The 18,148-nt window shown below is 28.4% G+C and overlaps 2 protein-coding genes across 2 annotated transcripts; one reads left to right on the top strand and one right to left on the bottom strand.

Moving 5' to 3' along the window:
• The first annotated feature begins 1,152 nt into the window (after positions 1-1,152).
• Positions 1,153-6,515, top strand: LOC136999252 (uncharacterized). Its single transcript, XM_067352827.1, has 2 exons — positions 1,153-5,598; positions 5,674-6,515. The coding sequence occupies exons 1-2, from the start codon at positions 4,878-4,880 to the stop codon at positions 5,895-5,897; spliced, it is 945 nt and encodes a 314-aa protein (XP_067208928.1). The 5' UTR covers positions 1,153-4,877; the 3' UTR covers positions 5,898-6,515.
• Positions 6,516-14,582: 8,067 nt separating this feature from the next.
• LOC136999535 (protein FAM200A-like) lies at positions 14,583-15,071 on the bottom strand. Its single transcript, XM_067353876.1, has one exon. It carries the CDS (start codon positions 15,069-15,071, stop codon positions 14,583-14,585), a length of 489 nt encoding a protein of 162 aa, XP_067209977.1.
• Between the last annotated feature and the right edge of the window lie 3,077 nt (positions 15,072-18,148).

Consider the following 18,148-nt stretch of genomic DNA (forward strand, 5'->3'; position numbering starts at 1 on the left):
TTGGAAACGAATTTCTGTTTACTTCAATCTTGCGGCAATAGTGCGTAAATTGTAATATTGTGCAATATTACATTAATATAAAGATGTTTGCTCTATTGTTGTATGGTAATGGTAAATTTTATGTGAAAAACATTCGTGCCAAACGTGGAGGCCGTCTAATAGTTCGTAGCAGTAAGTAAATAACATTGAAGAGTTATCGATTAAACAATTAAAATCACAAAGCTTTTCGACACTATTTTTATTGTATTCTTTGCTGACACCTTTTTAATCTCAATGTTTGTGTATGTATTCATCAACATTATTAATATACATATTTACATCATTAATACACTTTTATATATAATCGATATTATGTGTCCGTTAAATATTTATATATATGTACAATATATTTATGTACATCTAACCTTGTCATTTATACCAGGAAATAATCCGGTTTGTGCGAGTTTTATTTTTATATAAAAATATAAGGAGGCCAAGATTTCCTTTGAATATTTGATTTATACATTCCAATCATTCTATAATTTTTTTATTTATTTCGGAAAGGGATTTTAGCCTTTTTTTAATTTTTACGTAAAGCAGTTAATCCTTCGTCAATTGTAATATTTTTCATTTATGAATAGTCGCAATGTTTCTCAGATATAATTTTCCCATATTTTTCTACTGCTTCTTGAAACAATTTTTCTTTTATTTATACCTGGGTTAATAGATTAGATACATAAAGATACATAAATCTGAAGTAATATGAACATAAAGAAACAGTGAAAAACAAATTGACAAGTATTAGGATGGATAAAAAATTTTAGTAATATGATTAAAAATAAATAAACACAAAAATAATTTCGTATATTTATTGGATATTATGATTAATGAAAAGTTAATATGTACTTAAACTATGTAAGATTTCACAAGATTTATTAATTTTCAGATAATAAGAAATGTCTTTTGGATGTTGCGACAAATTTAAATTCCAATGTACCTCAAGTTAAATTAAAGAACATTAATTTGGGTAAGTTATTATAATAATAAGTCAAGTTTTTTGTATATATGATGTAGATTTAATTAAAATTAGGTCGATTAATACTTCTAAGTATTGAGCGCATCGAAAAGTTACGATGAATAGTTTTATGATCTATATTTATGACATACATTAATATTATATATTGTTTGATATTGTTGATATATTGTTTACAGAGAATAATATTCATAGTAATAATAATAGTAATAATAGTAATAATAATAATGAAATATCTAATATATTTGAAAAAGATGTTCTCGATAGCAGAGGTGAAAAGTTCAATGAAGCAATAGTGTCTAGGAAATATTTAAATAGCAATCCTAATTGCAACAAGTTAAATAGATGTGATACTAAAGAAAAGAATAACGCTGATGACGAACAAACAAATTTAATATATAATTCTCATAACACAATGAACAACAGTAATATCGAAGGTAAAACATGCAATATTGATAATATTAATAAATATATATATATATATATATGTTTTAATTGCAATGTTACTTATTTATTCGATTTCAAAAGAGATAATATATTGATGATATATTGAGATTATATATTGATGTTCATTTTTCACAATTATCTAATTATTTTTTACAGCTCTATGTACAGTGATAAACAATATTGTTAAAAAAAATATGCTTAAGGATAAAAATTGTTCAACGAGCAATGTCGAAAACTGTGATAATACTGAGAATCCTAGTCTAGAGAGTAATGATGAATATAACATTAAATTTTGCTATTATAAAAGATACTACACATAATGAACAAAATAGTAATACAATAACCGATATTACATTTAATGATTCTCCAGATATAAGGAACTGCTGTACTACAAGCAATGATTTTAGTCATAGTACCTGCATTTGTGATACATCTTGCACTGACAAGATTGCCAATGAAAATAATACATATACTAAAAATGAAAATAACGATAAAACTTTATATGATACATTTATTTTCAATGAAACTTACACGATTAATAATAAGTTTCCAGTTAAACTCAATCAAACCTTGGATTTAATTTGTGATATCACAGAAAATTCTATTGATCTCAATAAAGAAAACAATACAAATGAAAATAAAGATACAAATAAAAATATGAGAGAGAATGAAAATGAAAAAATAACCAAAAATTATTTTAATTTCATGGACGATATTGATAATGAAAGTAAGTTTATTATAGTAATATCATTTTTGTAGGATATGTGTTATTGAAGCAGTTTTTAAGAATTATTATATTGTAGATAAGCAAAAGATTTAATTATTACTGATAATATCAATTATGTATATAAAAGAAAGGAAAGCCAAAATAATATTGGGAAAAATTCTGCTACTATAAGAAAGATTTATTGAAAAGATTGATAATCTTGTTTCTTTTTATTAATTATATTATATTAATTTGAAAATATTACATTCACAGATTTAAATAATGTTATTCTCATATGTGATAATAATAATATCTGTGACAACTCGACTAATATCTGTGATATAAATGATAGTGGTATCGACTATGGTGATATCAATGGTGATATTACTTGTATTGTAAATGACGTTGAATGTACTGAAGAACATAATGTTGAAAATACTGCTAATATTAATACTAATTTGAAAAGCAATATTAATGATACTATTGATGGTAAGTGGAATATTATTTTTAAGAATGTCTAATATTTAATTTTTCTACACAGCAAAATATTAATAAGAAAATTGTTTATTTAATTAGCTCAATTAGCAAATTTTAATTGCAATAATATTAGTACTGATAATTGTGATAATACTGACCCAGAATACGAAAAGGATGATAACGATAGTAATTATGAACCAAGTTCAGATAGTGATATAACAAATTATAACATTGAAGAAAAGAGTGATAAACAAAATGAAAGTAATAATAATAGAAATGAAACAAGCGATAGTATTAATATATCAGCAGTAAGCGTACGTGGATGTGATGATGAAAATATGTATGTTTCTGTTTCCAAACCTAAAGGAGCACAAAAAAAGAATTTTTGCTTTTTTTGTAAAAAATTTCAAAGTAAAATTGCTAGACATTTAGAGATAGTTCATCGTAATGAAGAAGAAGTACAAAAATTTTCTGTATTATCAAAAGGTAAAAAAAGAAAATATAATTTACATAATAATTTTGTTGTAAATGTTCCTTATATTATCTGATATTTTATATTAATTTTATTATTTGTATTATTTTATTAATCATGTATACATACATATAAAATGTTATCATTCTTTAATTCTGTTGATATAAGCATGAGAGATGTATTTGAATATATTTTTTATTATATATAGGTACTTTAGAACGGAAAAAGATTATAGAGACTATCCGAAGAAATGGCAATTTCTTATTCAATACTGATCCATTATTAAATAATGGTGAACTTATCGTTTGCAGAAGACCACAAAACAAACTAAACCGTAAAGCAGCTGATTTTACATGTTGTATTAAATGCAAAGGATTTTTTACAAAAAATAATATTAGACATCACTTTGCACAATGCAGTGGCAAGAAAGCATTTAGAGCAGTACAAGTTTTGGGCAGAAAAATTACTGGTCGAATTCATAATAATGCAAGCCATGTGTTAAAAAACATCATATTTCCTGTACTTCGAGATGATTTGGTTACACGCTCAATAAGATATGATCAATTATTAATAACATATGGAAATAAATTAGCGGTAAAATATAAACATTTACATCAACATGATATGATTTGTTCGCGTCTTCGATTACTTGGAAGATTTTGGCTTACAATGAAAAAGTTTAACAAAGATCTAGAGCAGTTTAGTTCTATTTATGATCCATTACATTACGATGACTGTATTAAATCTGTTCAAGAAATTGCACAATTAGATAAAGATTGCAACATCTACAAAGCACCGGCAACAGCCTCTTCTTTAGGCACGTTATTAAAACAAGTTGGTAATTTATTTATTACAGAATGTATAAAAATTCATGATTACAAACGAAAAGAAAATGCTGAGAATTTTTTAAAAATTCTACAAGAAGACTATGGTACAACTATCAATAAAGTAGTTGAGGAAACTCAGGCACAGAAAAGAAGACAAAAGAAAATTATATTGCCAAGCATAAGTGATATTAAAAAATTATATAATTATTTACATCAAAAGCGAAAAACAGCATATGATCAATTAAAACAAGAATTTGTATATCAAGCTTGGTTGAATTTAGCACAAAGTATGCTTATATTGCTTCAATTATTTAACAGACGTAGAGCTGGTGAAATCGAGCGAGTTCTTATTGAAGATTTTCAATCTCATACAGGCATTAATGAAAATACGCACAGAGAATTATATAAATCATTATCATCAGCCTCGCAAAAGGTAATAAATGTTATAATCCTATTATAAAAATTTTAAAAAAATTGATACTTAGCTACAAATAGATTCTTTGTTTAAAAAATATATATAAAATCTCTGATGAGTTTTAAAGAATTTCATTTATACAGACTATTTACAAAATTATGTATAAAGATTTTTTTATATATTTTTTATATTTATGTTTGTATTTATAATTTACATTACACACTTTAAATTTTATGATAATTTTTTTTATTTACTATTTTAGAGTGACTTATTTTATAATAATAATAATCACTATAGAATATATGTGTATATAAATGTGTATTTAAGAGACAATGACTGCGTTCAGCAGACTCAACAGTTGTAGACTTTCCGTTGAATCTCGACTGTTGATTTGTTGGTTATAAAAGTAAGAGCCAATCACGTTCGATTGCTACTAAGCGGTTTGTTCTGCTGAATGCAGCTAATGTCAATTTTTTCAGCTTGTAAAAAAATATGTAATATTTTCAATTCGTGGTAAACTAATGCGTACTGTACCAGTGATTTTACATTCTCAATTACTGGAATGTTTACAAATGATCCTGAAACATCGAGATGACGCCAAAGTACCACCGCAAAATCCATTTTTGTTTGGCATTCCAAGTGATAATAAGAAGCGCTTTAAGTATTTACGAGCATGTGTTTTATTACGTACATTTTCTGAAGATTGTGGTGCAAAATTACCTAGTTCTTTGAGAGGTACGCAACTGCGTAAACATATTGCCACATGTTGTATAACTTTGAATTTATCTGAAGATCAAGTCACTGATTTGGCAAATTTTATGGGGCATGATAAAAATATACACAAAAGTCATTACCGGCAACCAATACCTGAACTAGAGATAATACGCATCACACAATTCTTAGAAGCAGCACAAGGAGGCACTGAAGAAGAAAATGAGAATTTTAATGATGATAGTGATGATAATAATGATGATAAATATGAAAATAATGAAGTTAATGTCGAAAGTGAGGAAAGAAATATAGATAATACTTCCTTACAAAATAACATATTATCACGGAATAATATAATACACACATGCGATCTTCTGCCATCGTCGACACCTCAAACTATTTGCCATAACGTTATAAAATTAAGAAATTTTTCAACTAATAAATTTACAAAAAAACATAAAAATTTAAAAGCAGATTTTTCTTCTACAGAAGAAGACATGTCAATAAATGAGAATAGGAAACGACGTAGTAGTAAGTACAATAATTTATGAAACAATATATTTATTATGCAGATAACATATAAAAAAATCTCACTGTATTTTTCAGCGTCACCTTATGGTCGAACAAAAAGGACAAGATGGACCATAAATGAACGTGATATTGTCTATAAAGAATTTAATACTTTTTTATCTAATTCAAAACTGCCATCTTCAAAAGATATTCTGCGCGTTAAATTAAACAATCCAGTTTTACAAAATAGAAGTGTTGCTCAAATTCGAACATGGATACATAATCATATATCTGGAAAAACTAAAAAACATACATTATAATATTATTTTATTATTTTTCTTTCTTTCTTGTATTTTTCCAATATTTTTATGAGATATATATTTGTATTATGAAGAAAAGGTCAATATATATATATACACATATATATGGTACGTATGCTATTGAGTATTTTAATAAGAGAATATAAAAAAACAGTATTTTTTAAAAATTATTTCATAAAATATTTATATAAAAATTAAAAAATAGATTTAAAAAAAATAATTTTTATTCTGAGTTTCTCTGATGTAACTCCAATGTAATTCCAATATATGTGATTAGGATTTAACATCAAATTAAATTTTTAATATTGACCTTTTTACTTTAACGATATAAATAACATGTGTAATAACGTGTGTAATAACAAAATAACGTGTGTAATAACAAAAAAATAAATTTTAGTTTGCCAGAATACATTGTTATTTTATTTTTAAAAAAAGAAAATGGCAAATTGTTAAATAAAAAGATATTTTGATGAAAGGACACTATAGATCACTTTAGCACTTTTGTAAAATTATCCTTAAAAACTTTTCTTTTGACAGTTAATAACCGTAAAATGAATGTATAATTTATAACACAAGTGTGCTAAAGGAATCTATAAGTAGTGTTATTTTCAAAATATTTTTTTACTTAAACATGGCACGCAACAATTCTAACGTGTCACTTTGCTGATGTCACAATCCAACATCGCAAATTGCATAATCAGCAGCGGCGAGTACTCAGAAGTCTAAATCATCTTTCCGTATATTCTTATATCAATTTGGATTTAATATGATTTAATATGTCAATAGCATGGAAATATATTCTTATTATTCCAAGCATTAATATTATTAGAATAAAATAAAAATATTTAATATCATGCTTTCTAGCACCATAAAAATCGCTCGTATTTCGTTAATAATCATTTTGATGCCGATTACGTAAATTTTGATTACAATGTATTCTCGAAATAGCGCACATCTCTTTCACACAGCTAGACACTCAAAAATAACGTGAATGAATGTAGTTATTTAATCACGCAACAACATGTAGATACTTGTGAGCGCATGTTCTCTCTTTGCAACTTACTTGAAAGAACGTGTTCATACAAGTCATGCGCGAGACCATAGCGATGAATTTGACGGAAATCTGGATAACCTCATTACAGTGTGTCAGAACTCGGCAAAGCCGCTGTATCGAGATTCTACTGTAAAATTATTTTTTAACAACATTGCTTGCTATCGCGTTCCACTTTTCATTTTAAAGCTATGGACATAAAAAAATAGAAAAAAAATAAATAAATAAAAACGAAAAAAATTCATACAATTTCGCTTATAATAATGTTACGTATTGTTGTCCTCTTTGTTATTGACCCTAAATTGGTATACGTAAGGGCTTATTCAGGCAAATTCGAAACAGAATGCTTGTCCGCAGAAAAATCTATCACAATTTTCAACACATCAAAAACAAAAAAAAATTATAACCTGTACTGATAATAATGTATTATGGGTCCAGCATATATAATGCATATATCAATGCGTTAAGTCCGTATCAATCTGCGTATAGAAAAATTGTGGTTGAATTTTCTGCAAATAGGCATTCCGCTTCAAATGTGTCTTGTGTCTGAATAAGCCTTTACGTATATCAATTTAGAGCCAATAACAAGGAGGACAATTATACGTAATATTACTATCAACGAGGTCGCGGGCCGCGCGCGCGTGTGTGTGTGTGTGACTTTTTTTCGTTTTTTATATTCGTAGCTTTATAATAAAAAATACAATGTGATAGTAAGCAATACTGTTAAAAAAAAAAAAATAATGTACAGTGGAACCTCGAAATAGCGCACTGTGCGAAGCTCTGACATACTTTAACAAGGTTATCTCTATCTTCGTCAAATTCACTGCTTTGACCGTGTCACGCGGGAACTTGCATTAACATGTTATTTTAAGTATGTGCGTGTGCTGTCGGGAGAAAACATTGTGCGCAAAGATATCTACGCGTTGTTGCTTGATTGAATAATTACCTTCACTCACGTTACTTTTGACAGTAATTTAATCTATATAAAAGAGACATTGCGCGCTATTTCGAGAATATATTGTAATTTACAAAATTTACGCAATTAGCATTAAAATGATTATTTATGAAGTACGAGCGATTTTTATGCTGTTATAATTTGATACTTTTGTCAGATCCATTTCAGCGCACATATATTTGTTTTGCAAATTATATTGTTGCAAATATTGAAGGAAAATAACAATTTTGATCTCGATTCACATCAACATTATCAATTAAAGTGTACGCTATATAGCTGAATCATATATATAATTATATTATTTACGGATAAAGTACAAATGCACGCGTACTTGCTGCGTATAGAGTGAATAAAGTTCATATCAGACTATGCGTTGTATATTGAGATTGAAAATGGAAATTTAATGTAGAAGGTAATATGTATACGTATGAAGATAATGAAAATAATTTTTCGACTCTTTTGTCCTAATTAGTTAAATTTCTTCAATGCGTTCAATTTGATGCAAACATAAATATATACTCATGTGCATAGCTTATATCTGTGGATATGTATAATGCTGCAATCTTATGTCTTTTTATCTCGTAAATGTAATACCAGCCTTAAGCCTGTTGTTTATATAGGATGCGGGTAAAAGTTGATTTATAATAGCTGTAACCATTAACTTAGACTGGTGTCGTAAAAGTTGAAAGATAGGAAACCCGTACTATCGTTTATAATTTGATCGTTTATAATTTGATTATAAACGATAGTGCGGGTTTCCTATCTTTCAACTTTTACGGCACCGGCCTAAGTTAATGGTGACGGCTATTATAAACCAATCTTAACGCACTGACACGTGGCAAGAAACGTGTCCGTTAATCTCTAATTTTCCATAAGAATTAGAGATTCTTTCTGTTCGGTGAAAACGGTGAACGTTTTACTTTTGGAAAAGGACTTCGAACTCTTGATGTCATCTACCTTGGAAACGAATTTCTGTTTACTTCAATCTTGCGGCAATAGTGCGCAAATTGTGATATTGTGCAATATTATATTAATATAAAGATGTTTGCACTATTGTTGTATGGTAATGGTAAATTTTATGTGAAAAACATTTGTGCCAAACGAGGAGGCCGTCTAATAGTTCGTAGCAATAAGTAAATAATATTGAAGAGCTATCGATTAAACAATTAAAATCACAAAGCTTTTCGGCACCATTTTTATTGTATACTTTGGTGACACTTTTTTAATTTCAATGTTTGTGTATATATCCATTGACATTATTAATATACATATTTACATCATTAACACACTTTTATATATAATCGATATTATGTGTCCGTTAAATATTTATATATATGTACAATATATTTATGTACATCTAACCTTGTCATTTATACCAGGAAATAATCCGGTTTGTGCGAGTCTTATTTTTATATAAAAATATAAGAAGGCAAAGATTTTCTTTGAACATTTGATTTTTACATCCCAAATAATTCTTTAATTCTTTTATTTATTTTGAAAAAAGATTTTAGCTTTTTACATAATTTTTACGTAAGCAATATTAAACCCTTTGTTAGTCGCAATATTTTTTATCTATGAATGATCGCAATGCTTCTCACAGATATAATTTTTCTATAATTTTCCACTGCTTCTTGAAACAATTTTTCTTTCATTTGCACTTGGTTTAATAGACTATAGTCTAAAGTGCATAAAGAAATAGTACATGGAGAACAAATTGACAAGTATTAGAATGGATTAAAAAAATGTTACTGTGACTTAAAATAAATAAACACAAAAATAATTTCAACATATATCTATTGCGACTAACGGAAGGTTAATAATAAACTGTATGTAAGATTTTACAATGTTTATTAATTTTCAGATGACAAAAAATGTCTTTTGGATGTTGCAGCAAATTAAATACCGTATCTCAAGTAAAATTAAAGAATATTTATTTGGGTAAAATATTATAGTAATAAACAAAATTTTTTGTATATGTAGTATTGTGATGTAGATTTGCAATTAAAATTATGTCAGCTGGCTATACAGTTAAGCATACTTCTAGGTATATTGAGCACATCAAAAAATTATGGATGAATAAATAGTTACATGATTTATGACATACATTAACGATGTTATATATTTTTTTATGTTGATATATTGCAGAAGGTAATATACATATGAATAATAATAATAATTATGAGATATTATTTAATATATTTGAAAAAGATAGCAGAGGTGAAAAGTTTAATAGGTAATAGTGTCTAAGATGTGTTTAAATAGCAATCCTGCAATGATTAAAACAAGTTAAATAGATGTGATACTGAAGAAAAAAATAATACTGATGATGAATAAACAAATTTAATACATAATTCTTATAATATAATGAACAACAATAGTAATGAAGGTAAAGTATGCACAAATAAATATATGTTTTAATAATATACTCGATGCAATGTTACATATTTACTCTATTTCAAAATTGAGAATAAGTTTTTAGATCTTGAACTTTTTTTTAGTATTATATAATAATGTTTATTTTTCATAATTATCTAATAATTTTTTTACAGCTCTATGTACGATGATAAACAATATTGCTGAAAAAAATATACTTTGAGATAACAATTATTCAACGAACAATGTCGAAAACTGATAATGCGGAGAATCCAAGTCATATAGAGAATAATGATGAATATGCCATGTTAAATTTTGCTATCATAAAGGAGAGTATATATAATGAGCAAAATAATAATATAATAACTGATGTTACATTTAATGATTCTCCAGATGTAAAAAAGTGCTGTGTTACAAGCAATTATTTAGTTATAGACAGGAATTAACTTGCATTTGTGATACATCTTGCACTGACAAGATTGCTAATAGAAATAATACATATGCTAAAAATGATAATAATGATACAATTTTATGTGATGTACTTATTTTTGATGGAAAAATTAACTCTATTGATATAAGTCTATTATAATTATAAGATTCTATTATAAGTCTATTATAAGTTTATTATAAGATTCTATTATAAGTCTATTATAAGTTTATTATAAGATTCTATATATAAATCTATTATAATAAGATTCCAGTTATATTCGCGCGCGCGCGGTCAAACCTTTGATCTAATTTATAATATTACAAAAAATTCTATTGGTAAAGAGGACAATGCAAATAAAAATAAGCGTACAAATAAAAGTATGAAAAGGAATAAGAGTTAAAAAATGACCAAGAATAATTTTAGTTTATGGATGATATTGATAACGAAAATAAGTTTAAAAATAGTTTTTTTAAGAATTATTATTTTGTAGATAAACAAAATATTTAGGTTATTACTTCTTGATAATATCAAATGCACATATAAAAAGATAACAGCAGCAGTGATATTGAGAGAAATTCTGATATTATAAGAAATGACAAATATTAAAAATGTAAAACATGAAGTTTCTTTATATATTCATAATTATAAATTTAAAAAAAAATTAAAACAATGTTTTTGAATAAAATATTAAAGATATTGAAAAAATTTGAATAAATATTTTAAAAATTATTTTTTATCACTATATGTAAGATCTCACAGAATTAATGAATTAAATCTTAATTAAATTTTAAACTTAAGTAAATTATTTTTAAGAATATATAATATTTTTAATTTGTTTTCTACACAACAAAATGTAATAAAAAAATTTTATTTAATTAACTCAATTAGCAAATTTTAATTGTGATAATATTAGTACTGATAATTTATTATGTTGACTGTAATATTACCGATCTAGAAAGAATATAAAAAGGATAATAGTCATTGTTATCCAAGTTCCGATAGTGATATAACAAATTATAACATTGAAGAAAAGAATGATAAACAAAATAAAAGTAATAATAATCAACATACAGTAAGCATACATGAATATAATGATGAAAATATGTACGTTTCTGTCTTCAAGTATAATTTTTTGTAAATTTATTAGTTGAAAAATTTCTTAATTTTATAATGTATGCCAAATAGTTTGGATGTTGATGATGTTAAAAGATAGCATGTATGTGTTATATTTTCCTGTGATATGTCACTTTGAAAGTAAGTGTTATCTGTTTTTTTCCTCATTTTTGACATTAAATTCAGCGTTAGAATTTTCAGTATTTTCATCATTATTATCACTGTCAACATTAATATTCTCATTTTCTTCTTTAGTTAATAAATTTGTATACAAATAAAATTCTTTAAAATTTATCAGATATTTTGCAATATATGTTTCTTAAGCAAATAATCTATTTGTAACTAAGTATTAAATAAATAAATTTTTTTCAATTTCTGCAATAGAATTATAACTTTTATTACCTTTTGCAGAGCTGATTATAATAATTTATATAGTTCTTTGTGCATATTTTTATTAAGGTAAAAGACCCAGTGTTCGGACAGATTTATTTTTATTGTTTATATTGTAGAAATTATTAATATTTCACTGACTGTCCGAACATTAGGACATGTCCGAACACTGAGTCTTTTCTTATCTTAATGCCTGTATGAGATTGAAAATCTTCAATAAGAACTCACTCGATTTACGTCTCGATTTACGATTAGCTCTACGTCTGTTAAATAATTGAAGCAGTATGAGTATACTTTATGTACTAAATGCAACCGAGCTTGATATACAAATCTTTGTTTTAATATACAAATTGAAATGATATACAAATCTTTGTTTTAATTGATCAACGCAGTCTGGAAAAGTGTCTAGTAATATATAAAATAATATATAACACAATTTTTTAATTATTATAATATTTAATTTAGTAAAACATAATTTTTACTGAATTATTATATTGCTGGAGTATTAATCAATATTACTTTTGTTTATATAATTAATATATAGACAATATATTCATATATAGGCAGATTACGGGACTGTCCCGATAACTATTATTTTATGGCTATCATTTTCAGGACTGACCTGAAAGCTGCCAGAAGTCTTGAAAACTGCCATAATACTTATGTTTTAGTCCCGAAATCTGCCCTTTTACAAACATATATATATATATATATATATATATATATATATGTATATCGTATATATATATCGTATATATGAGTCGTCAGATCCAAAATACAGGACATTTTCCCAAGGCCGCAGAATATTCAGAACTTTTTCTGACGTTCTCGATGCCATTTTTTCAAAAAACTACATAAAAAAATTTTTTCAATTTTTTTTTGCGTAGGCAGACCTTTTTTTACGATTTTTTGATGATATTAAACGCATAAAAACGAAAAGTAGAAAAAAATTTATCTGCTGATTTGGACAACGTAATCCCGACTCATGGGTCGTTTGCGTCCGCGGTGAGATTGTTATGCTCACTGTGACGACCTGAGGGGGACTGGCGCGCTGCTATTCCGTAGGCGAGTCCTCGGGGGGCATAACTTTTTTTAGGTACGGGATATGGCGCGTTCCGTACCCGTTTTCAAAAATTACAGCACTTTGAAATTTCGCTTGGGTCGAAAACGACCCATGAGTCGGGATTAAGGGTTAATGTGGGAGAGGGTGGCGTCATTTTTAGCTAATAAGATTAGGTTTAGGTAATTAAGTTACTTGGGATGGGGGTAGGAAGGAAGGGGTTTTAACGAATAAGGAATAGCGTCGTTTCGGGTCCATAAGCGATGGGGGTAGGTTTTTGAGGTGGCGTAACCCGGTTGGTGTTAATTAGTATAGGTGGGATGCATCTCAGTGTCTTAAGATCTAGGTGGGCGTAGTCTTTAGACCGTACGACGGAACGAAGGGTGGTCTATAGAGGTGCTTGCCCCGATTCCCGGCTTTCGGATTGGAGGGTTGAGAATCGGTATATGAGTTCGCGAGACCTTGGGTCACTGATCTAATAAATTTGACAGTTTACGACTGTCGCGTGGCCCTGGAGTCGCGTGGAGAGTGCGATTAATGCATCTCGGTTTCCCAAACCTACTGAACACGTGCATCGTATCAGGTGTCATGCCTTCTAGGCGTGCGACTGTGGTCATTGCCCGATCGTCACTCGGTAAAACCCTATCTACTAGGGTTCCCGTAGGCGGAATCCAAATATATGGCTAGCTGGTGCCAGTTTTTATTTCTTACTTTAAACATCTGGAGTCGACTAAAGACTCCGGTTACCGCGAGTTTTGACTTTTATGATTTTTCTGACGACGATAGGCACGCTGACTGACCAAAGTATTTTCAAATATCTATCCCCCTTGCTATTTTTCTCTGTGAGAAAGTTCGAGCTCATGATGTCTCGTGAGAAAAACAGCTCTAGCGTTATACTATTCTTTAAGAATTTTTGTTGGTCCCGTGTTTACTAGGTCTGGTATTTAATAAAAAGAAAAAAATCGTGAAGTCTGATCAGGACGTAACAGTAGGTTTAACTCGTTTAAGTGTGCGGTAATGTCTGTTAAAAACGCTAGTTCGCAAAGAAAAGAGGAACTTCTCAATTTTTCTTGTAATGTTAAAAAATCTTTAACATAATTTTCTAGAAAAGTTGCAAGTTTTTTTCGTAATGAGAAAAAGCGAACAAGACATTTACCGGCACTTAACCAGCGAATTTCGCTATGTAATAACAAATCGCCGTAGTCGGTGTTTAACTCTTGTAAAAATGTTTTAAATTTTCGATGAGAAAGTGCTCTATTACCTCCTCTAATTAGGTTCGTTACTCGCACAACCACTTTCATTGTCGACGATAATCAAAGAAATTTACCGCACAAAGCTTCTTGATGTACGATACAATGCAAGGTTGGACAATTGATACCATTTTCTTTTAATAAGCCAACGAAACCATTGACCTTACCCGTCATCGCTGGAGCACCATCGGTAACTATACATGAGCACTTTTTTAATAAATTAGTACCATAATCATTTACTGCAGCCATAAAAGCTGCATAAATATCGACACCTTTGGTTGTGTCATGAAGCGGTTTCAAAGCCAGTAATTCCTCGTTCGTCGTAAAATCATCTTGTACTGTTCGAACATAGATGAGTAATTGACTGATATCGGATATATCAGTACTTTCGTCCAAACATAAAGAAAAATAACGACAGTTATTAATCATAATTCGTAATTTTTCTTTGTTGTTGGAAGATAAGACGCTTACTCTTCGTGAGACACTTTGCCTCGATAGTCGAACAGATTTGAATTGTTCAACCATCTTTTCATTATTGAACGCCTTAGCCATTTTTATAGCGCATGATTTGATATAATTTCCGTCAGTGTAACTTTTGCCATTTCGCGCAATTTCCAACGACACCTCGAATGAAGCTTCAAGACACGAAGAAGAAAATGAAGCGTTTGAAGTTGAAGGAAGTTCAACATCATTTGTATGTGTTGGCAAATTCAATTTAAAATTATTAATTAAAGCAATCTTTTTGTCTTGAGAGTAAAGATCATAAGTCGACTTATGACGTCGCTCGTAGTGTCGTTTTACGTTTGAATGTTTCGGTGCATTAAAAATAAAACTGCACACAGCGCACTGTGGTTTTTCAAAATTATTTTTAATCACTAAAAATTTAAGCTCCCATTTATTTTTAAATTGGGAAATATCTTTTTTACTTAAAGCTAATTTTTTTGACATTATGAAAGAAAAAGAAACAAAAATATTATAGTAAAAAAAAAAGTCGATAATCCTGAAAAAAAATTAAGAAAATTACAAAAATGATGATATTTAAAATAATGATATTTAAAAAATAAAATATAAAAGAAATAGTTATGTTTATTAACAGATTATCCAATTTAATACAAAGGTCGTAAGAACAGTTTCGGGTTATACTATCTATACTCCTTCACTGTTCGATCAGGCTTTTCACTTGTTAGTGAAGTGCAAGGAAGGAACACGAGACTTCGAAGAAGTAGGGATAGTAGGGATCGGCGGCTCTTTTCCCCGCACTGCACCTCACGCTGACAGTCGAGCGGCAAGCATCTGGAGAGGGGGAAATTCTCGCTCTCCACTTTGGCTCCGGAGTCGGCGTTTGGACATGTCTGGTCTAAAGCTAAAACGAGAATAGTAGAATTACTTGGGTATTCGTATCGAGATTATGAAATTAATTATCAATTGAATTATGTGATCGTACTATTCTCGTTTTAGCTTTAGACTATATTTTAAGTCCGAAAGTAATGGTGCGTTATTTTACAAAGCAAGAATTGTACCTCAAATTCACGCAAAAAATATTATTAGACGAAAAAATCCAGCCTGACCGTATTTGGCAGTTCTTCATAAAATTGATTGGTACTTTCTTTCTTAACGAGTCACTTTCTTCTAGGAATCCCTAATGTAGAGACACTGTCCACTTGTGCCTCAGATAGCGTTCCTTTCAGGAATGAAATACTTGGTTTGTAATTTTTTTAGTACTTTTTAAAAACTTTACTTTTTTTTTTAACTGTAATACATAATATTTTTATACATATTTTATATTTTATACATAAAAACATGCATCTTTTTGCAGGTGTTGAAACTGACATTGCAGCGTCTTCTTCAACATCCTTGGCCTATTTACCTATAGATATTGAAGAAAACTACAGAACTACAGAAACTAGTTCACACATGGACAAAGAATTAGTGGATAGTAAGTAAATTTTTGATATTGTTTGCAGTCACATTTCATGAATCTAACATCATATATTATAATATCTTCGTTTACAAAGACTTGGGGACAACAAACTTTAGATGGCCTCATGAAGCAGTTATGCTTTTACTAGAAGAATATAGAAAGCAGGAACAGAACAAGGAAAAATCAGCCATAAAAAAGCATGGGATCAAATTGCTCAGATGATGCATAGTTAAGGATATATGGTTACAAGCAGACAATGCACCACTCGAGTAAATATAATGAAAAAGATGTACAAAGCTGTAAGAGACCATAACAGAAAGTCGGGCAATGATAAGCGATCGTGGAAATATTTAGAGGTAAGTATATAATGTATAGAATAGACCACCTTTTATTACGACGAAGTTTATGATATTGTATAAACTTCAGGTGATGAAAAGATTTCTTGGTGAGAAGCCGTATATGATGCCTTTAGCGACAATTTCTTCAACTAGTGCAGAAACATCAAAGTCTAAACCGGCAAGTTTAAGCTCCATGTCAAGCTTATCTAGCAGCAGTGGTACATGTGACAACGCTTTAGACGTGGATAATAGCGTATCTTGTAAGTCAACATGTAATTTACTCATTGTAATTTGAATTAGTGCTTTTGTTACTCAAATCCGAGTTCTTACAAAAGACACAAACCTTTAAATAGTAAATTCTAAAAAATGTGAGTACATTTGTAATTTGCAAGTAAATGTAAGACCATGAAAGTTGCAGACGCAATATTAGAAATTCGAAAAATTGAAGAAGAGAGAAAGAAAAGACATATTGAGAGAATGGAGGCGAAAGAAAAGTTATTAGAGAAACTTGATAAATTTCTAGATAAACTGTAAGATGTCAAGTTTGTTATTACGTTTTAATTATGGCGCTCAAATATTTTAAACAATTAATAATATATGTATTAGATAAGAGTTATAAATGAGATATAGCATATAAGAGATATAGTTTTATATAAGATTATATAGTATTATATGTGCCGGTGATTATGAAAATGAGCTAAGTCAAACATTTTTTAAAATTGATTTATCACTTATTTTGTGTTATATCGATCTATAAAGTCGAAATATCTCAAAATAAAAAATCATCAAAATTTTTGATTTAGTCCACTTTCATAATCACCACCACATATAAGAGATATTTAAAATATATTTAAAAATTATTATGAGTTATATAGGAATAATGAATAAGACGTTTATTTAAAATAAAATATATTTTTTATAAAGTGTAATTGTTTACATTTTTTTTAATAAAAGAAAACAGTAAAAGTAATTTACATTTGTCAAATTTTTTTAGTAACACATGTCTAATTCGTAATGTTTCGCATATCAAATCTCTTTTGGTAGCACCTACATTATGAACATTTTCAGCATTGTGCACCGCATTAATCACATCTTCTACATCTTCCTTTATTTTAATATTTAAGTCGTCACCTCTCATTAAACAAATGTTATGTAATATGCAACAAGCAAGAATGTGAATTGGAATTAAATTGACTCGATTCATTGCAAATATAGTTAAAAGACTTCGGAATCTTCCTTTTAGCAATCCAAATGCTCTCTCGATAACCACTCTTGTTGAAGCGTAACAGAAGTTATAATTTCGTTGGCGTGGTGTCAAGTGGCTATTATCTCGATATGGTACCAGTAAATGTTGATGTAATTTATAAGCC

This window comes from Linepithema humile, chromosome 4 (genome assembly GCF_040581485.1).
Source record: "Linepithema humile isolate Giens D197 chromosome 4, Lhum_UNIL_v1.0, whole genome shotgun sequence".
Lineage (NCBI taxonomy): Eukaryota > Metazoa > Arthropoda > Insecta > Hymenoptera > Formicidae > Linepithema > Linepithema humile.